At 36.4% G+C, this 22909-nt stretch overlaps 1 protein-coding gene across 1 annotated transcript; it reads right to left on the bottom strand.

Annotated features, from left to right (window-relative positions):
• On the bottom strand, positions 1-17824 carry LOC115521208 (tumor necrosis factor-inducible gene 6 protein). Its single transcript, XM_030326253.2, has 6 exons — positions 17665-17824; positions 12814-12951; positions 10967-11128; positions 7176-7404; positions 4673-4713; positions 1-1185 (listed from the first exon to the last, which is right to left on the bottom strand). Exons 1-6 carry the CDS (start codon positions 17756-17758, stop codon positions 1016-1018), a joined length of 834 nt encoding a protein of 277 aa, XP_030182113.1. The 5' UTR covers positions 17759-17824; the 3' UTR covers positions 1-1015.
• Positions 17825-22909: the final 5085 nt, after the last annotated feature.

Here is a 22909-nt window from a genome sequence, read left to right as displayed (position 1 = left end):
GATAGCAAATAAAATTTAACCTTTAATACATTAAAAAACATTATATAAATCAAACTTTACACAAAATTAAATTGCAACATATAAGAGAGACATGAAATTATATATCCGATATGTAATGATTTCTTATAAATCAATAAAAGATTATGTAAGTAAAACAATGGATGAAAGGCATGAAAAATTTAAAAAAATTGATCAAAAATATATAAACCAACCATCAATCTCACTGCAAATTGAAACCATAATGATATGTCACTTTTGCCCATAAAAAAGAAAATTCTATTTTTTTAAAGCTGTACATTTATTTTATTTTATTTTTTTAAAGTAAATTCCACCCTCAGCATGGGGTTCGAACTCACAACCCCAAGATCATGAGTCATATGCTCTACCAACTGAACCAGCCAGGGACTTGAAGAAAATCCTATTTTAATTAATATCTGAGCCAGTAATTCTACTTCTAGGACCCTATCCCCAATAATTAGAAAGCTGTATAAATACACATGTTCAATGATATTTATTGCAGCAATATTTATGAAAGCAACTTAAAATTCCCACAAAGCAGATAGGCTTAAATAAAGTATGGAATAATCATACCACAGATTATTTTACAGCTGTTCAAAATTATGTTATTGCAGAATAATCAACGATATGGGAAAATGCTTAAGCCATAAAGTTCAAGTTTAAAAAAACCAAAATATTAAAACTGTACATGGAGCAGGATTCCAAAATTTCAAATACAAATACAAATACATATAGATACATATATACATATACCACAAATTGAAAAATAACTAAAAGAAAAATATACAAATGTTAATATTTGTTATTTTTATGCAGTGGGATTATATTTTATTTTTTCATTTAAAATTTCTGTATTTTCCAATTTTCCCCAAATTATCAGTTATTGCCTTTCACATTTAGAAAAATAATAAATAAATGCTACCACTAATAATATAAAAGTGAGATCAAAGGGGTTCCAAAAGATACAGACATCAACACTTGAGTGTCCTTATTTGTTTTATAAATGGCTAAATCTCCCAGCTAAAAAGTTTTTATTTCCAGTAGAAGCAGTACTTGTGTTTTTTCCTGGACTGGATTTGGATAGAGGATCCACAGCAGCATACTTGATTTGGAAACCTCCCGCTGTCACTGAAGCGTCACTTAGAAACTTCAAGGTCATGACATTTCCTGGTGAGACAGGGGAGTGCAAAAGAACAAAGATGTTACTCTACTTTGATTTGGCTGACAGTCCAAAGACTCATCATTCTTATAGGAGAACATAAAATTCATGAACCAGACTCCCAGGATTCAGAGCTGTATTCTGAAGACATGGAATCTGTGCTTCCTTCCATTGTCAAGTACAGCAGAGTGGGAGACTTCTCTATTTCCTCCTCTGGCCCTTCAATCTGTCCTACGGGAAATCTTGCCTATTCTGTTTTAAAAAGTATTCTTTTTTAAAAAAAATTTTAAAAATATTTATTCATTTTTGAGAGTGAGAGAGACAGAGCATGAGCGGGGGAGGGGCAGAGAGAGAGGGAGACATAGAATCCAAAGCAGCCTCCAGGCTCTGAGCTGCCAGCACAGGGCCTGACGCAGGGCTGGAAATCACGGAGTGCGAGATCATGACCTGAGCCGAAGTCGGACAGCTTAACCGACTGAGCCACCCAGGCGCCCCAAAAGTATTCTTTATAGAAGGAACATCCACTGAATTACAGGAGAGTGGCAGGCAGTTTAAACCAGTGAGGTATGGATGGATTATTTATAAGTGATGTCAGGGCAACAAGCTTTCCATTGTAAGAAACAAAGCCACAACACTAACTCCCTACTTTACACAGAATACCTAAATACATTTTGCCTGCATTAAAGACCAAAATGTGCTAAAAGGGAAAATTTATTATATAGAGTAAAATATAGGTATATTTTTCTTTTTGGGGAGGTAAAGGCCTTCTTCATCCACATCACAAATCCAGAATTCATTCCAAAAAAACCCACATAAATTTAATTGTTTGCCAAGCACAGCTTTAAGTGTGTTTCCTCTATTAATTCATTTATTCCCCACCACATCATGAGGTGGATATTAAAATTTTTATGTTACAGGTGAAATTGAGGCATAGAGGGCCTGAGTTGTCCAAAGCTACAACAAAGCTAATGTGGCACAACCGGGTTTGAGCCCAGGCAGTCTCTGCCCTGGTCAGTTCATGCTCTGATCCACTACACTTTTCTCAGACTTGGAAGAGTTGCCTAAACTAAAACAAACAAAGAGAACACATTTTACAGATTACTCAACTAGTTGATATACAAATTGGCAACTGTAGGCCTAGTGCCAGCTTGGCAACGTCTATCAACATTTAAAATGAAATCACTTGTGACCCCAAATTTTCACTTCTAGGAATCTCTTTAAAAAAAAAAAAAAGCAAAAACAAACAAACAAACAAAAAACCCAGCACCACAAAGTAGAGGTTTAAAAATATCCAGTGAAACGTTAAATAGTGAAAGGAAAACAACAACAAAAAAGAAACAACCATCTGTAGGATGTTAAATATTGGTACATGACAAATTATGTATGGCACATCCATACAGTGACATACTAGGCAATTATTAAAATGAATTTGAATGATCTACATATTATATGGTGACTTGGAAATACTTCCATGGTGTGTGTATATATAATGTTTATTTAATACAGGAAAACACCTGGAAGAATGGCTAATGTCTTTCTTGGGTGGGGACAGATGAGGAGAGTGGGTATACTCTATATACCTTTTATTAAAGTGATATAGTTTACGGCTAGTTCTTAGTTCATTCATTTTCTGTTTTTGTTTTTTAATATTAATATTCTGGAGTGAACAAGGATATATTTAAGAAGAAAACCAAGTCAGGGGCACCTGAGTGGTTCAGTCAGTTAAGCCTCTGACTTCGGTTCAGGTCATGATCTCATGGTTTGTGAGTTTGAACCCTGCATTGCGCTCTGTGCTGGACAGCTCAGAACCTACAGCCTGCTTCACATTTTGTGTCTCCCTCTCTCTCTGCCCCCCACCCCCCGCCCCCAAACTCTGTCTCAAAAATAAATGAACATTAAAAAAATTTTTTTTTAATACAGAAAACTAGATCAAATGTTAACAGCATTATACTTGACTGACAGGATTATACTTCAAATGTATTTTAAATGTTTTTCTGTTATTTGGTATCAATTTCCTGCTCTTGCTGTTTCGCTAAATCTTTGGCTGTTTTGTTTCACTGTTCTCTTCTGTGCGTTCATTTGTTTCTCTCTGAATCATAAATTGTGTGTTGTTTTCAGTTTCTTGCAGTTATACTAGAAAAATACTGATTTGTTTACATTTGCAGTAAGTTTAGTCTGTTTTAGACAAAACAAGAAAAATGTCAAGTTTCAGGCATTTGACTCTCCCTGTTTAGTTTTTTTTTTCTTTTTTAAGAATAGGATTCTCCTCTCCCAACTACCTCCTACAGCTCATGTCTTCTTTTAACTTTCTGTTAACGTAAAATATGACCTCAAGAAAAGAATGAGACAAACAAATAGTTTAATAGTTTGCCCTGACCAGGGAAATTGTAACGTAGAGAATGAATGAATAACATTTAAGTATTAATCATTCAAGAATTGAATAAGAAGTTCCATCTTTTGTAATAATGACGCATAAATGAGAATTTCATGCACCTCAAGGCTAGGGTGTGGGAGTAATTTAGCTAGTGGTGTCTGAGCTTAAGGACTACTTAGAAATTGTAATTCAGTGTATTTTGTTGTTTTTAGTTGCAGAAACATTGTGATAATTTTATAACTTGGAGGAAAAATAGAACAAGTAAGAATGCCAACTACTAGTGCTGGGGATGGAAATAACAAGAAAAAAATAAAAATATCTAAGAAACTAAAGGTTTTCAGCCAGAAAATAGCAGTTTGGGTCAATGGCAGTGGAATTGCTTATTGAACTAAATATATACGACTATACTTGAGGTATATTGCTTGGAACAAAGTCACAAATAATTTGCAGGAGTTAAAAAGATTTGGAACACATTGCCTACCATAGCTCGCCTTTTGACATTTACTTTGCATAATTAGCATATTAAAAGCTCTCTGACATCTTCCATTAAAGAGATTTGTTTAACATTGGTTTAACCCAATGTTTCCCAAATTTACTTGACCTTAGAGTTCTTTTCTCATGCAACACCTATTAAAAATATCTCCTAGAACTGTGTTCTTTACAACACTGTGGGGAATGCTGTACTAAGATAAAAATGCAGTTAGTATGACACAAAATTTTTTTCAGTGACAGAAGGTGTTTTTTTTTTTTTTTTGACAGAAGGTATTTTTAACAGCTTTAATGCTTTTGAGAATACTTTTCAATCCTTTATTGATGAAACATTTTGGCATATTATCTCATTTTATGGAAATCATAACCTACAGCAGTTTTCAGGGATTTGCAGATTCAAGACTATCTCAGACTGCATTCCTCCACATAACGAGTCTACACATTTTTAGTGTAAGGTGGCATAAGGCTTTAAGAAGAGACAAACTCTGCATTTTACAAGCTAGCAGGCTACATCTGTCCCAATTGTTCTCTCAACTTTACAAAGAAAATAGTAGTAACTACTGAGTTCTTAATTTTCTGTGACACTATGGGAAAACAAACCATAGTCTTACACCTCAATTTAGAGCCATTACCTGTACTAATGATGTCTTCTGGAAGCTCATCTCCACAGTATCTGAAAGGGAATTAAAAAAAAGAGAGGTCACACGAATGAATATTACACAGCTATTGCAAGTGGCTCTGACCTATAATTAGATTGCTTTATTTTTCCTAAGTAATGGCTCACTTTCCTATTATTTTATATATTTTTTTATTGTTTTGGGGTTGTTTTTTTAACTTGAAATTGTAAGAGAGAAGAGTTAAAAAAAAGTTTGCTGTTTGAAATAACCTCACAGTGTTGAGATTCTTTTTTTTTTATTATTTTTTTAACATTTATTTATTTTTGAGGCAGAGAGAGAGAGACAGAGCATGAATGGGGGAGGGTCAGAAAGAGAGGGAGGCACAGAACCGGAAGCAGGCTCCAGGCTCTGAGCCATCAGCCCAGAGCCCGACGCGGGGCTCAAACTCTCGGACCGCGAGATCGTGACCTGAGCTGAAGTCGGACACTTAACCGACTGAGCCACCCAGGCGTCCCCTGTTGAGATTCTTAAAAAAGGAACATGTGGCATTTCTACTCTGTGTACTTGCAGAATTATTTGTGTAGTAGACAACTTGAATGTATTTGGAAAAATTTTTAATTTGTTTCTGATTAATCCCGTAAAGCTTTCTTCACAGTTAAAGAGGAATAGGTATATGGCTGATAGTATTAATATTCTGAATTCTAGTGTAGACTGATTTAAATGCGGAAAATTATGTTGGACCTTGTAAGAGGGATTGATTTTTATCTGAATCATGACTTGAAAGGAATTCCCTTGCACATTATATAAAAGGGATGGATTTATCACATAATATAAATACAATAAATGACAAATTAGTCTATTGAAAACCTTTTAAAAAATAGTATGTGATTGTATCTAGGGCTGTAATTGATTTCTGAAACTAGGTTTAGAATAAAAATATCATCTTTTTTTTTTATTTAATTTTTTTTTTCAACGTTTATTTATTTTTGGGACAGAGAGAGACAGAGCATGAACGGGGGAGGGGCAGAGAGAGAGGGAGACACAGAATCGGAAGCAGGCTCCAGGCTCTGAGCCATCAGCCCAGAGCCCGACGCGGGGCTCGAACTCACGGACCGCGAGATCGTGACCTGGCTGAAGTCGGATGCTTAACCGACTGCGCCACCCAGGCGCCCCTAAAAATATCATCTTGATTCTCAAGGTAGGATGTCCATTCTTTCAATAAATACTTAGCTCTTAATTTCCCCAACCCTGCTTCATATCTTCTTCAACCTATTTTTTAAAAACTATTTGTATTTTTTCTATCGCAGTGGTCTGTCAGCCAAAGAGCAAAACAAAACAAAACAAAAACAATTTCCCTCCAAAAATTGTTGTTCATTTATGCAAGAAATGCTTGGTTTTTCTTTGTATTTCAGTTATATTTCACGTCACAGCAAACTACTGAGTCTGTCATTTTTAATTGTCCTCACTACCATTTTCTTTCATTAAATTACTGTCATGGATAATAGAAAATTGATCATTGATAGTCTATTGATAATGGATAGTCCAAGATATGCATTATGAAGTGGGGGCTATATAAATAAAAGATATAATTATATACTTTTTGATTTGTAATATTTTGTGAGACATTCAAAGTTTAAACTATATTGATGATTTAGGATGGGAACACAGAAATATTGTGTCCCAGCAAATATTGTCTCCCTTGAAAAATCACGGGAGAAATACTGAGGAAAGGAGCACGTGTTTCTTATGGCAAAGAAAGCTATTTCAAAGCATATTTCCATTGTACTTCTAAGTAAATTGTACGAGACAAGGGGCTGTACTTCGCCTATTCTTACATTCATAATGCTTAACACAATGCTTTGTACACAGAAGAAAGACAATAATTACTGAATTTATCATTATTTTTAGGAGGTTGATAGAAACTAGAATACTTGAAACTTTCTCAGTTCGCATGTGTCTTCTTCCTTCTGTTGTTAATTAAATCTTGAGGTCTTTTTAGATAGACTTTAATTCTTACTGCTGATTACTTAACAGTAATCAAAAGGCAGCTATCACTATTTCAAAAATATGAACATGTAGCAGCTGACTGGCTTAACGTGCTAAGAAAAATCTTTGCTAAAAAAAGATATGGTGTTGAGGTGCCTGGGTGGCTCAGTTAGTTGAGCGTCTGACTCTAGATTTCTGCTCAGGTCATGGTCTCACAGCTCATGAGTTGAGCCCCTCATCTGGTTCTGCGGAACCTGCTTGGGATTCTCTCGCTCACTCTCACTCTCTGTCTCTGCCCCTCCCACCACTCTTGCAAGCCCACGTGTGTGTTCCCTCTCTTTCTCTGACTGTCTCTCTCTCTCAAATATATAAACTTAAAAAAAATAAAGCACAATTTTTAAAGGATATGGTGTTGCAGGGGAGAAAAAAATACTGGAAAATCAATAACTGTGGGGACAGGTAAAGAAAATTAAAGAACCATCAAACAAAATATTGGATGTATTTTTAACTTTTTATATGGGGAAACACATACCTTCCCACAAAGCCATGGACATCATCATAACTGTCATATATTTCAACATAGTCAGCCAAGCAAGCTGGGTCATCTTCAAGGTCAAAGTCCAAAAAGCTCAGGTGAATACGCTGACCATACTTGAGTCTAATGTGCCAGTAGCAGATCTGGTTATCATCATACTCATTTGGGAAGCCTGGAGATTTAAAAATTCGCTTTGGATCTGTAAAGACACCACCACACTCTTTTGCTGAAGTGGATAAAAAAAAAAAGAAAGAAAAGAAAGAAAGAAAGCATTAGAAAAAATATTATCCCTATTTTAAACGGATATGCACTTCTTAGTGCCTATTTATTGCTTTTAATGAAATATTAAATACATATACTTGTAGTTAGAGAATAAATGAATTTTTTCATTATTCATTGCTAAATTTTCTCAAATGAATATAGACTGAATTTTTTAAAGAAAGTAAAACAGCAAGAAAAAACAGCAATTTAATTGTGCTCTTGTTTACTTTTTTTCCTTTTTATCTTTTCAGCTTAGAATGTGCGGGTCTCATGTGCATATATTTTGATGAATACATATGCCAATTTTACCAACAGCCCAATCAAGATGGCTGGGATTTTGTCCCGTGGTGTCAACACTGTGTCTTCAAGACTCTTGAACATTTAGAATAATGAGTCCAATAAATTCTGTTTGGAAAATCATTATAGAATTTCAGGATCACAAGGGCCCTTGGAGGTCACTGTAATTCAGTTAAAAAGAATAATTTACAATCATTCTATACTCCTTTTACTGGTTTTAAACTAACACCTTGATCCTAATATTTGAGGATTTGATGGAGATATTAATGTTTGTTTTTTTCAAGTAATTTATCATTTTCTGGATTACTGTCATCCTTATAACCTGTATGAGAACAAACAGACCAGCAACCTCTGCCAGTGATTTTACAGTGTGACCTTGAGGGAAAGGTATGGAAAGGCCCTGGTTAATTTTAATTTCAGATCAAATAAGTGTCTTGTGTCCTGAAAAAAAGTACAGTCTGGAAACTCAAAAATTACACGAGTGGTGGTGGTGGTGGTGACTGTGAGGAGCGTTCGAAGATATCTTTCATTATATCAGTTAGAGACTTTTTCCAAGAATGTTATCCTTTAAAACAACTATTTAAAAAAAAAAATGGGTTAGAATCCTGAATACCATAGAAGGTAAGGAAGCTTATCTCCCCAAGGACCCAACAGAATCTTAGAAAGACAGGGGAATGACAAAAGAAAGAAGGTCAGGGATCCAGTCTGAGCTCTGTGACCACTGGATACTTCAGTTTCTTCATTGGTAAAGTAAATATAATCATGTCTCTCCTATTACCTACTTCACAGGATTATTCTTAGGATAGTAACACGGAAGATAACTTAAGAGTGTTACATAAAATGTAAGCTGTTCTTATTGTAATATTAAATATTATATAATACATAGCTCATATGTGTACATAAGCATGTACAGTGCCAGCTTTTGGAGTGACTTGCCCTGTCCCCTACCATCCTATCTTTATTGTCCCTACCATTAGATTAGGAAACAATTCAAATATTGAACAATTTGTCTATTTAGCCCTATCTATCAGCTCTACATTTTATTGATTAATTGATAATCATTGCTTTATTTTTATGATAGGGTTATGATTTTTTCCTTCCAATTATTTTTCAGCGAACTGTTCTTCCCTCAGTGCTAGTTCAGGCAGTCCCCAGTCCCCTTCAGGCTCACCACATCCTAAAAACTCAGCCTGTCACCGAGTCCAAAAGTAAGCTGAGAATTGAGTAAGAACAAGTGTCTCAGAATTCTGTACAAATATTCCCAGAGTAAAAAGGATTCAGCCTCTATGAGAAACAAAAGCAATTTATAAAAATTTGTAAGTTAAGGTGGCGTTTGTATAAAAGGGCAAGGAGATACTGTAGGAAACTTCCAATTGGCACTTCTTTGTCTCCCCTAGATCTTGACACATGGAAATGATTGAATAGATGCTCAGAGATCCCAAAGTTTATCAAGCAAAGAAAGAATCGGAATATACTTGGAAATAAAAGTTACTCTTAAGAGAAAACAGAAAGTTGCTTGTATGAATATATTGAAGAAAAAGGAAGAGAGGAAAGGGGAAGGAAAAGAAGGTATATGGACTATTAATAATGTCTGAATATAGAACTAAATATAAAATAGATTTAATGTATGTCAAAGTGATTTGAAAATTATAGTCCTACATAAATGCACTGTAAGTGTTTATTCATATTTTGTCGAGTGGAAATAGATGGCTCTAGGCAAAATTCTTTTCTACTTAGAATACACATTATTTTAAGATAAAGATTAGTTACAAACATGAGAAACTATTTTCCAATTGTTAATATCATTATATAATAGATTCTATAATAATATGCTAGAACTTCACTATAACTTATTATAACTTTACTATAGGGACTTTCTTATAAGGTAGATCCAAATAAGGCAACACCTGAGGGTGTTTGTGACCCTAAATGTGAGACAGATGGTAACACATTATAATTCTTCGTAGTATCGTCCTGGGGAAAATATATCCAAAAAGAACAATCTATTTTTTCTCCAAGAACATGAATAAAGAATAGCTCTTTAGAGTAATTATGTTGAATTAATTTTCTTTTTAAAAATTTCCTAGCTACAGTTAACCATGGGAAAAAATATGAATAAAAATATACTGTATCATAATAACTAATATATCCAGTATATAATTGTGAAAACAAATCACAGAATAAGAGTTGCTTAGTTTGGTAGTTTAAGAATTTATGCACAAAAAGAAATTAGGGGAAGGGGTGCCTGGGTGGCTCAGTCAGTTACGCATCAGACTTCAGCTCCGGTCATGATCTCACGGTTTGAGTTTGAGCCCCACGTCAGGCTCTGTGCTGACAGCTCGGAGCCTGGAGTCTGCTTCAGATTCTGTGTCTCCCTCTCTCTGCCCCTTCCCTGATTGTGCTGTCTCTCTCTCTCTCTCTCTCTCTCTCTCTCTCTCTCTCTCTCTCTCTTTCTCTCTCAAAAATTGATAAGGATTTAAAAAAATTAAAAAAAAAAAGAAATTAGGGAAAGAGTTTATTTTGTCTCTTTTTTCCCCATTCTATCAAAGAGGTAATTTTGAACAGTTAACATTTATAGCATCGCTTTGTTGTGTTAGCTAATTAACCGAGACAAGTTTAACCGAGACAAGTTATCCTGCTTCTCTCCCGTTCCCCAACCCCCCTCCCCCCACTGCTTTGTGATTGGGAATAGAAAAAGATGTAGCATAGAAAAGGCCTGAATCCGTGATACAAGCTACCTGTTAATTATTAGATATCTGAATTGGCATAAGTTATTAGACTTTGAATTTCCTAATTTCTAAAATGGGTATAACAGTAGCTTCTTGCAGAATTGTTGCATTATGTGACAGTGTAGATGAGGAAGGAGCATGAGTCAGTATCTGGCATGGCATAATCATTCTGTGAATTGTTGTTATTATTTTTTTTTAAATGTTTATTTTTGAGAAAGAGAGGGTGCAAGTGGGGGAGGAGCAGAGAGAGGGGAGACAGAGGATCCAAAGCAGACTCTGCATTGACAGCAGACAACCCAATGTGGATCATGACCTGAGCTGAAGTCAAACGCATAGCCAACTGAGCCACCCAGATGCCCCTGAATGGTTGTTATTATTAATAATTATCATCGCTACGTTGATTTATCTCTGGGAGAAGGAGCCATTTTTTCTTTAACATCTCTGTTGTTGTTAATGCATCAACTGTTTTTGTGAAGTATAAAATTATTATTTTTAACAAACCATGTGGGTTGTAGCAATAAGCATCCCATCTTTCACTCCTATTAAGACGGACTCCATAATCGATAATGCCAGTTTTTCCAAATCCACAGTTGGGCCCGGGTTTCACAATGGGATATCCAACTCTGCCCTTGGCCATCCACCCAGCAGCACAGACATGAAATCCTGCAAGAGAAGGAAAAGGTTATAGGCCTAAAGGGTAAAGTTCCTCAGCTGCGTGAAGGTCAGCTTAATAAAAATAGCCGCTTCTCAACTGCCCAAATCCAGTTATGGAAAAGGAGAAAAATTGTTTCCTTCCTTCCTTTTTCTTTCTTTTCTTTTTGTTTCTTTTCTTTCTTAACTGTTTTCTTAAAAAATAAAATAAAGTTTGAATACATATAAAATATAACATCTGACATGTACTAGAAAATGACATCTTATTTGAAAACAAAGAGGCAGGGGCACCTGGGTGGCTCAGTTGTAAGCATCCGACTCTTGGTCATGATCTCACGGTTTGTGAGTTTGAGCCCCACATTGGGCTTCATGCTGACAGCACAGAGCCTGCTTGGGATTCCCTCTCCCTCTCTTTCTGCCCCTTCCCTGCTTGCTCTTTGTCTCTCTCTCAAGATAAACAAGCTTAAAAAAAATTTTTTTTTAAAGAAAAAAACAGGCAGATGAACTGGAAATCATAATACCATGGATATGAAAACAATCCAAGTTCAGAGCTGGCTTCTTTTCACGAAGGACCTATCTAGGGGCATGAAGTAATTTCTGAAATTACCCATCAATCCTGGAAAAGAATTTTTTTCAAATGATAATTAATTTCTATTTCAGGATCAATTAACATTTGCTAATATTTTTACAAATATGAATAGGGATAAAAATGCTCATAAATTTCGAACAAAGCCACAGCCCTGTTTTCCTTGCCCAGCTTTGGAGGCTGTTTAAATATTTGCCACTGCCAGCCAAGAGCAGTTTTATTAGAAGTCCAGGGCAGTTAGTAAAGGCCCTGGCCTCTGTATCCATCTTTCAGTTACTGCTTCACATGTAGCCTTATGGGTCTAGACTGAGCAATCTGGTGGCGAGACTTTGGGGACTTGAGACAACACCTTTATTTTTATCCTGAATAATATGTAATAATAACGTAAGCTTTGCCAGGTATTTTTCTTCCAGCAAAGGAGTTTCTTCAATGGAGAAGAAAGCTCTGAATGGGGGTAGCCTTCTGGATTTTCCTATAAGTCCAGGAGAAATTATCAAGGTGCATTTTTTTTTTTTTTAAGAAGCAACTAGCATTAGTTAGTCACTGGGTTTACACCAGGTTTCCTGACATGATCTTCTCAGTTTCTTTTTCCTGTTATATTATAACCTCTTTATCTTCCTTTTGATCCTAAAGTACAAATGTATTCTCCCACTTAACTTTAAAAAATTTGAAAAAAAAGCCACCAAATTCAATATTTCTTCTACCAAGCAAATTTCTTTGTAAAACTCAACACAGTAACATTAAATAGCTGAGAAACCCATACTTGGACTTTAAGAAAAGATAGTATTAAAAATAAATAGAAGTGGCATTAAAATTAATGAGGAATAGAAATGATGTTGACATAATGATATCTTTGTTTTCCTTTGACTTTTATTATATTAGCTCATAATGGCTTGTGACCCCCAAATAATCTGCTAGTACTAAGAACTTTTCAGTGGCTCTAGGGAGAGAAGGTGGGAGAAGCCAGAGAGCAGAGATGTCACAGGGGCTTAGAGAAACTATTGGAAGTACTGGTGAGAGAAATCTTATGAAGGGATTCCAGAAAAGTGGGATGCCCCTCCCCCTCCCCCCAAAGGTGAAAAAGAAGAAAAATCATTGTCAAATCAGTTACCAATTTTTCTGGCTGCCTCTAGTTGCTTGTAGGTGGCGAGACGGCCACCTTCATATTCACACACTGCCTTGGCTTCTGCGTAGGTGAGCTTGTATTTGCCAGACCTCGCTTCTCTGTGGTACACACCTGCTGCTTGTTCTGTGAATTCACAAAAGGCCATGAATACGCTATGATCCATTCTTGCGGAACAAAGGAAATTTTGTGGTCTCATCTAGAAGATTACATCAGCTATTGTTCCTGCCAAAGAGTTTCCTGGGTCAGTGGCCTTGGGTGGCTAAGTTTTCATTGTTAGAAAGCTTTGGGGAAAAAAGAAAATTCGAGGGGAATTTTAGGGAAATTCGAGGACAGAGGCAGAAACTTGAGGCTAAATTATGTTTCTGAACTGATAGCCTGAAAGAAAGCTGTAATACAACATTGTATTTCCATACTAGCAAAAGGTGACAAAGTTTTGACTTTTTCGGGCTTTGTTTTAAATCAAATAAAAAATCAGGGGCGCCTGGGTGGCTCAGTCGGTTGAGCGGCCGACTTCAGCTCAGGTCATGATCTCGTGGTCCGTGGGTTCGAGCCCCGCGTCGGTCTCTGTGCTGACCGCTCAGAGCCTGGAGCCTATTTCAGATTCTGTGTCTCCCTCTCTCTGACCCTCCCCTGTTCATGTTCTGTCTCTCCCTGTCTCAAAAATAAATAAAACATTAAAAAAATTAAATCAAATAAAAAATCAGAAAGGTAAACCATAAGGGGGAAAGAAGGTAAAAAAAAAAAAAAAAAAAAAAAAAAGGAAAGAAAGAAAGAAAAGAAAATTGATCCATTATGTAGGTTCACAATGATGGAGGAGAATAATCCAAAATATCTATGTGAGGGAAATGACTAATGCAATATAATTGAGACTTTAGTAAACAAATCAAAAACTGAGGAAAGGTTTGAAGGAATCCAAAGCAAATAAATATTGCATTAAGGAAAAAAAATATTCAAACACAGCAGAGAAAAAACTGGGCACACCAAACAACCAGTTGGTACATTCTTTTATCTGGTTTGTCTTTTTTAGTTCACATGTTGTTCCCAACATATTTTAGGGAGTAAGTCATAAATGAATTGTCTTCCAGTAGATCACTGTTTAAATTGTTTTGAGTTTGGAGTGCATTTTGCCATAGAAACAATGTGAAAATATTTCCAGGACAATAGTCATAACATTATCTCTAGTAGTTCTGTGTAGACTATCAGATTATGGTTAAGTCTTTGTACCCTGACCTGTACAATCAGCCACCATTAAGATCATTTCCAATGGGGACGCTGCGTGGCTCAATCCGTTAAGCATCCGATTCTTGATTTAGGCTCAGGTCATGATCTCACCGTTCGTGAGACTGAGCCCAGCACCAGGCTCTGCACTGACAGTGGGAGCCTGTTTGGGATTCTCTCTCTCCCTCTCTCTCTCTGCCCCTCCCCCATGCATGCTTTCTCCCTCTCTCAAAAATAAATAAATACACTTTAAAAAATAAAGGATCATTTCTAATGAAAACACATGTTCCTCAGCATGCAGCAAGACATAAATCCAGTAGTGTTAGAAATGCCATTGATTACTCTCTTCCCCAAGCTGAAGCTGACACTCCCATACTTTAATAGGAATAACGGCTTGGCACTTGCCCTCTTTCCCCTGGACTGCAGGGGAATCCTGCTCTTACATATTATATGGTACAGGGGAATCCTGCTCTTACATATTATGTGGTAAAGTCCCATCACTTAGTCAATTCGATGCTCTTAGGGTAGTGAACACAAGAAATATCAAAGTTATCTTCCTGTTTGAAAGCCACCTGCTGCCCAAGTGTCTGTCCTTCATATGGTAAAGCCTCATAAACTAAACTTTCTCTAGTTTCCAGTTTGGGCATTTTAAGAATATACTGTGAGTTTTGCTAAATGGATCAAGTCCTGTTCCCAAGCAACTTGGACACTAGTGGGCAATGGAAGCACCTTTATTTTGAGGCACAAAAGTACTAGGGCTTTTAGTAGAGAAGGGGGACATTTTGAACTTACTTTTGTATCCTAACAGAGATTATCAAAAATGTCAAAATTGTATCTATTCCCTGAGACTATAGACTATGAGATCTTTATTAGTATGAATTACTTTAATGCCTGCAAATGTTTCTCAAACTAAGATTTCCTTGGTATTTTACTCCCTAATCAAAAGATGATTTGTGTAGGAAAAAAAGTTAATGGACAGAGGTTTTTGAAAAATAATTTTAAGTTTTCCTCCCAGTAATATTTCCTAAATTTTTGGGACTGGAACTCATCTAATAATAAGATAGTAACTTGAATATGCTATCATTTTCAATTCATTAAATAATATTAATATCATACATGTTTCCTGAAAGAGAAACAAACTTCTGTTATTTTGCCTTATGAACAGGTTGAGAACTCTTGTTGTGATATTTGACAATTTTAAGCAGACATTTATTTGAAAGTATTCCTCAATTCAGCATTTTAAACTACTAAGATAGTCCTTTGTACAATGTGTCCTAATTTTATTATTTTTATTTATTTTAATATATGTTTATTCATTTTTGAGAGAGAGAATGTGGGTGCACTAGCAGAGGAGGGGCACAAAGAGAGGGGGACAGAGGATCTGAAGAAGGCTCTATGTTGAGGGCAGTGAGCCTAATGACAAGGGGCTCGAAATCACAAACCATGAGATCGTGACTTGAGCTGAAATCAGATGCTCAACCAACTGAGCCACCCAGGCATCCCGAGTCCTAATTTTAACAGTTTTACTTTTCAGAAGAAATAATAATTTATTAATTTTTATCATCCATAGTCTTTCATTTAAACTGTATATCTATTTAACCAATACATTTTTTTTGTTTGGTTACAAAGGGGCAACAGTAGCATGTTGGCTCTGGTTTCTCCTGTTGGTTCTTCAGTGGACATGGTGTATTACTGCCCAAGCCTCAATTTCCCCATCTATCAAATGGGAATAATGATAGCTATTTTTGGAATAAACAGACCATTAAAACCCACAAACATAACCTCTGGATCCTAGTAGGAGTTCATGATAATGTTATCTGTCCTTCTTCTTTTTCGCATTCAATACAGTGGCTGAAAAGCATTGCTTATTTGTGCAATTTTGATTTTCATAATCTATGTAAACTAGGTGATGTGTCTTATCCTTACTATTAAAAAATTACTATTTAAGGCATATTAATTACTATTTAAGGAACTGGAAGATATCAGAGTTACAAATGAATCTTAGGGATCCCCTACTTTGATCTTCTCGTGTTACTAGTGTGGAACTGAGACCAAGAGTTTAAAATGCCTTGTTCGTGTTAGTTGCTAGCAGATTCCTGCCTTCCTACCCAACTCTCTTCCCTCTCTAAATAGTTTCTAATACCATATTGACCTAACCAACTGTAAACAATTTGTGTTAGGCTGACTGGTCAATAATTTGTCCCAGATTGAAGCAATTTGCAATTACCCCGAGCCTCAGATTTGCAGCATACTATTAACATTTGGGTGTGCTCCTCTCTACCTCTAGGACAGAACTTCTATTGTCTAGGTTCACATTTTTGTAATATACAGCATCGCTTAAAAAAACAACAGCTCCAAATTACTGGATCATTAGAGAATTTGACAGCATTTCAAGATTTTTGCATATGGATTTAATTCTTACTAGCTTTATGGCAGTTTTTTCCATTTCTAACAAAGGTGTGTATATTTCCTAAGTTTGATGATGTGCAAGGAAAATAAACAAAGAGACTTGTTCACTCCTCGAGAAAGTCCCAAACACCATCTTGGCCAAATGGATTGCACTGTTCAGCATTAAACTAGTTCACTGGCTCAAGCTGAAGAAAGAAGGGGCAAGGCTGTGCATTGCAAATTGAGCTTTTTAATGAAATCCGCATGGCTACAGTTATTACCAAAGAGAAACATGCTGAAAGGGAAAATATTCCATGTCCATGTGCTGCTTAGCAAGCCAAAAGACAAGATCTAGGTTAATTTTGCTTTCTCTTTATCTCTCTATTTTATACAAGAATTTGTCAATTTTCTTCTCAAGTAATTCAGAATTTTTTCACTATGAAATACAGTAATGAACATAAAACCATATTAATTTGTGTCATGAGAAAGCATTGTTTAGAGTACTATACAGGGTATTTTGAGTTTTCTCTATCTGGCCTTTTTTTTGCACAGTTAGGCCCATACCTTTCCTTACATTTAACAAAACAAAACAACAAAAGAAACTTTCCTTGTCTGACAAAAGGGGTAGAAAAGTATTTATATGGATAGTTCAAACAAAAGAAATCAGAGTGGTGAGACTACATTCAGAAATACAAGCCTTTTTCTTTTTTCTTTTTGTATTGCAAGCTGGCTTTGCATCCAACTAGTCAAAAGATGTTTGGAAATAGCAAGATATACCTTACAGGTCAGAGTACCTGGGCAAAAGCTTATAAAATTATTGTATATTCCAGTTTACCTGTTATGTTTCTGTTTTGATTACCTGTTGTGAAATCTGAATGCAAATGCATCGAAAAAAAAAACATGGTGTTTTTATTTTGCTAAACTTTCCCTACTATTACCGTCACATCTGCTTTGAAAATGTTAAAATATATTTTCGTATGGAATATAAATACTACCCTCTATTTTTCTACTGAATAGCTCACTTTGTAAAAAGAAAACTATTTTTAATTTAGAAGGCAAGAACACTTTTTTTTTAAAAGAGGCATATGCATTCCAATAGCTGTTTTGCCTCAGCATTTTCTTTGAAAACATCAGCCTTGAACAGAACAAAAAAATTTACTGCTTTGATTCACTTCTGCATGAATTCAAAGTAACATCCCCAATAAGAAGCTCATGAGTGAAGTTTCTTACCAAGCCATATGGAGTTATGAAAAATTCCGTTCTTGAATCCCCATCCGTGAGCCTCTTCCCACAGCAAGACAAATAAGTAAATTAAGATGATCATATCTCAGTTGTAGAGAAGTTATAGCCTGTTTGGGGCTGCTCAGGATGAGTTCTCAGAGCAGAGGCTGAAATGTGACTGAAACATCTGGTTTCCACATCTTTTAAATGGTTTTTTTCAGCTGTGAGGTCAGCAAGTACTCTCCAATGGCGTTTTTTGCTGTAGAGTTACACAATTAACTCAGTGTCTGGAGCAAATCCTCTGACTCATTTGCATTGGCAACCAAAACTAAGGATATAGAATGATGATCTACATTTTAAAATTCATTTACTCAGAAAGCGGTTCATTTTTTCTGCCTGTCACAGATGCTTTTCTATTAGGAAGTTTGTGTAACTTGTTGCAGATTCAGCAGTGATGAAAACAAAACCAAAAAACTTCAGTAGGAATTTTAAGAGAAACCTTGAATGTCTTAATTGCAATAAGTCAATTATGGAGTGTGGGGTTTGGGCTTAAACACTAACCTTGAACTTGACGATAGTAAGTTTAATCTTCTCTAAACATTGCCAAGCTTGTATAGAAAATTTAAAACAAAGGTGAGCATAGTTTGGTGAACCCTAAACTATCTCCAGTGATGTAGGATTTCTTTACCCTTTGTGTTTGTCCTGGGGTGGATCTGTTACCGTCCCTGGCTTATTGTGGTCAGCAGGTAAAGACATCAACTTCCGGAAAAGTAGCTCTGTTTCAGAGCTTTAGGACATTCCAGCAGCTTTGGGGCATCTTATTATAACACAAATTTCCCGAGGCCACAATGCCTTGAAGTTATGGGAGGAAGGTGGGTGGGTAGAGAGTCAAAGTTAATAAAAATACGGCCCTAGCTGCCCCAAACCACTCTGTGAAGATGATCAAAATGATAGGTAATAATTATTAGTAGCAGAGTCACCATGCCTTAAAATAATCCAAGCTTTCCACTCCTTTTGTGTAGAGTCCATGGGTCTAGTAATATCCCCACTGCTCTGATACTAGGAGCATTTCCTGTTGATTGAGAGCCATTTTGGGGCAGCATTTGCCTCTCTTTCTTATACGTCATTCTTTGCTGTTTAGTGTTTCTACTCTTGCTGCCACGTTGCTTTCCCTTTGCTTTCATATTCATTTTTCTCATGCTTTCTTAGGCCCTCCAGTGATACTGGAATCCTTAGAAAATGCCAATTTTCTAGACGCGCCGGGTCTGAAGTGAGCCTAGACTCCCTTAGGCATCTTTGCAACGAACACTGAAGGCATACTTTCATCTCATCTCTCCTTGAAAGAGCAGTTGTAGAGATGTAGGCTGAGGGTACAGAATTTACTGGATGCTCACTGAGTTATGCACAAAGTTATTAGGGTTCGAAATCTCTATTCTGGGCCTGCAGCAAATGAGAAATGACGGAATTGTGTCACAGCTCACTGTCAGGGTTAGAGAGTTTCAGTTTGGTGCAAAAGAGGATATAGTCTAGACCAGGTGGGTGTAACTGTGAAGACCACAGTCATGGGCAGAGAGAACAGGATGAATAACTAGTTGGAAGGAGCAAACCATGATATTGCTCTGAAAAGTAGAATTATATGAGTATTTTAAGTTTGTGGTTTAGGAAGTAAATATAACTTAACTTGTTCAAGGGTACAGCAAAACCATCACAGCCTTCCCCATTCTTTGGTCATATTTCTTTGGCTGTGCCCTTTCTGCATTTCTTCGAAATACCCAATTTCTTCTGGCTCCCATTTATCAAACATTACTCTCAGGAAAGGGTTGGAAGTGAATCTTTACTTAGGTCAAGTAACTAACAACAGATACTCATCTTTGTTTATTTGCATTTTAGTGAAGCTCCAAGTATGGAAAGGTGTGAATGTACACTTCGTTTTAACATAAAAATTTAATGATTGCTTTGAGGGATTAACCCAATCCAGGGTAGAGGATTTCTTTTCCTCTCTCACAACTTGATTGGGTGGGAATCAAGGGGAAGACAACTGGGAGATGAAGAGTAGCAAAGGGAGTATAGCCTATGAACTTACCTTGGTGCCTAAGGTAATGAGTCATCCCCTGCCCAACCCTTAGTGCATACTACCCAGGATGTTTCTGGGGAGCTGAGAGAAGATACACTTAGAAAAGTTCCTTTAAAGAGGTCCAAAGACTACCAGTCAAATTGCTCTACCTCCTTAGATGAATGCCATGCCACACCTCTCTGCCCCCAATCTCTTCATTGGTCCATCAAGGTGTGCAGTGTCTCCTTTTGAGTCTGTCAGTTACTGGCAGAAAATCCAGCAACACTTTTTTTTTTTTTGTAGAGGCAGCCCCTGTTTTGGTTGCTTTTCCAAAATGTTCCAGTACCCATATACCTAAGCAGCTACTAGATACCCTAAAAACATGGTGGAGAGAACTCCACACCTGATTTGGGCTAAGACTGCACTAATCAAGCTTGAGATCTCCTAGGCCAGCACAGTAGTTTAGTGATGTCACTATTATACAAATTAAAAAAAAAAAAGACTCTAAAGTAGAATTTCAAATATCTGTTGGAGGATGAGAAGAGGTGTATTAAAATTTTTCTGATATACTCAGTCTCGGCCGAGAGGAAAAAGTATGGAGAAATGTCAGGTGGATATGTAGAGAGGGGAGAAAAGGAAAGGAGGGAAGAAAAACAAATTCTAAGACATCACATACATATCTGATTATACTTTAAAAAGACTGGATTTGAATAGCAAGGGATTGTAGGAAAATTCTATTCTTTGGCCACAGTATGAAAACTAAAACATAAATTATATCATTTATTGATTATATTTTGCAATCTTGGAAAGAGAAGGAAAAAGCAAGAGGAAAAGAAAAGGGTGGAGTTCAGTGAATTACAAAATATGTCAATAGAAGACATCTTTAAGAACATTTCCAGTAAGACCACGAAATTATATTACAGGAATGCGTCATCCACCCTAAGATCTCCATATGGACTTGTATGGAAATAAAGGCAATAATGGAAATTGAGGTCATTCCCTTCAGCCTGATTTAAAACAATTGGAGAGAAATTCTGATGCATGCCATAGAACAAAGTTAAAGAAATAAAATACGTGACATTCTACTCATTCATTCAATAAATGCTTTCAAATCTTCAGGTGGAATGCTGCCAACTTTTACAGGGCCAGTGAGCAGGTTGGGGCCAATGTAGAACAATGGGAAATATATAGAAAAGTGAAAGATTTAATTGTTTTATATCAAAAAGCTTTTAGGAAGTGAATGTGACACTGAAACTGACGTTGGATTTCCTATAGGTACATGGTGTGATAGTCATTAGTAATGCCCACTAAGTATTTCTGCTTCTCCACCTTCTGGCAGCATGTAGCATTAAATTCTATGGTTTTCTGGTGTTTGGTGGGATCATGTGATTGTTTCTGGCCAATAATATGTGAGCAGAAATTATTTGTTATCTCAGAGTCAAGCATTTGATTGCTGACGCTCCAGAACTCTTTCCCTCTGGCACGGAGAAAAAAATTTGAGATGGTGGCTGCTCTATCACCTGGATTCCTGATTGATTCCTGATGTTATGTAGCATGAACAAAATATAAACTGTTATTGTTTTAAGTCATTGAGATTTTGAGGTTGTTCATTACTGTTAGCATAACTTGATCTTTCCTGATTTATAGGAAGAAGTGATCTCATATGGGTATTAAAGCAAAGGATGACTTCAGAAGGTTGGGGGCCTAAGGACATTCAGATGCAAAAGTTAAGACAAGAAGGAGAAAGAGGAAGAAGAAAAGAACAAGGAGATGGAGGTAATGATTAATGTACTTAATATCTTCCTTCTCTCCCCATCCCACCTCCTTACAAAACACAGTTCCCCAAACCTGCCTCTGATCTGCCTTCTGAAGTTATTTACTGGTACTCCCCCATATGCATTTATTCCAATCAAACTGTTCCCTACACCTCTGGTAAGTCTTGAAGCTCTGCCTCCTTGTCCCTACCTCTTTCTCTCCCCTGACTTTTAGTGAAACAATCACAGAACTCAGTGTTGGAAACTTAGAGATCACCTGGTTTGAATTTTACCTGTGTTGTGAATCCCTGCTGTGCTGCCCTTCTTCTGTTGACCTGAAAACTTTCAGTTAAGCTTTGACTCACTTTTGCTATTGAGGCCTATAGAATAAGCCTTAATTACACCAGCTTTCAGGAAAAAGGACCGTGATCTATAAAGCTGGAACAAAGAAACAAGCACACATATTTGAAAACAACTTTAAAATATGCTCACTTAAAATTTGCTTTTTAAATATTTTTTCAAGTAGGTTCAAAAATATTAAGTTCAGAGTGATCATATCTTGATAAAGGAGGGATATGTTATAAATATATATGAAAGGAAAGTCCAGAAAGATGTACATACTAATGCCAAATATCTGCATAATGAAGTTATGGGTACTTCCTAACTTCTTCTTTTTGTTTTTTGTTTTGTTTTTATACATTTTTTCTCAATACATATGTATTATTTGTGAAATGAATGAAAAAAGTTATGACTCATATACACGTATTCAAAGGCATTAATTTGATTGACAAGACAAGGAGACTGTTAAAGAATACCTACTAAATCATAACTAGAACAGAATATTAAGGTTTTATAAATACCTAAGAAAACTGAGTGGGGCGCCTGGGTGGCGCAGTCGGTTAAGCGTCCGACTTCAGCCAGGTCACGATCTCGCGGTCCGTGAGTTCGAGCCCCGCGTCGGGCTCTGGGCTGATGGCTCGCAGCCTGGAGCCTGTTTCCGATTCTGTGTCTCCCTCTCTCTCTGCCCCTCCCCTGTTCATGCTCTGTCTCTCTCTGTCCCAAAAATAAATAAACGTTGAAAAAAAAAATTAAAAAAAAAAAAAAAAGAAAGAAAACTGAGTATTGTGTATCTTACCAGGCAAATGGGACATAGGACTAATAATCTTTCCAAGGAAAATGAGATTAGTCATAATGTGATCAAAGTCAAAGTCAAACCATAGTTCATAAATTTATGCTGAGGTTGCCTGGCATACATGGTTGCTTTTGGATAACTCTCCAGGGCACTTGCTGTATATGACAAATCTTGACCTTAACCTCCACATAAATATTTAATTCTTCACAAATGTTTACAGAGGATATACTTTATGTTAAGTATTATGCTGTATACTAGGTGGGAATATGAAGATTGATAAAACATGATCTCAAAGAGTTCATAATTTCCTATTTG

This window comes from Lynx canadensis, chromosome C1, assembly GCF_007474595.2.
Source record: "Lynx canadensis isolate LIC74 chromosome C1, mLynCan4.pri.v2, whole genome shotgun sequence".
Taxonomy (NCBI): domain Eukaryota; kingdom Metazoa; phylum Chordata; class Mammalia; order Carnivora; family Felidae; genus Lynx; species Lynx canadensis.
The sequence above is the reverse complement of the archived record's forward strand: the minus strand, read 5'-3'. Positions and strand labels throughout refer to the sequence as shown.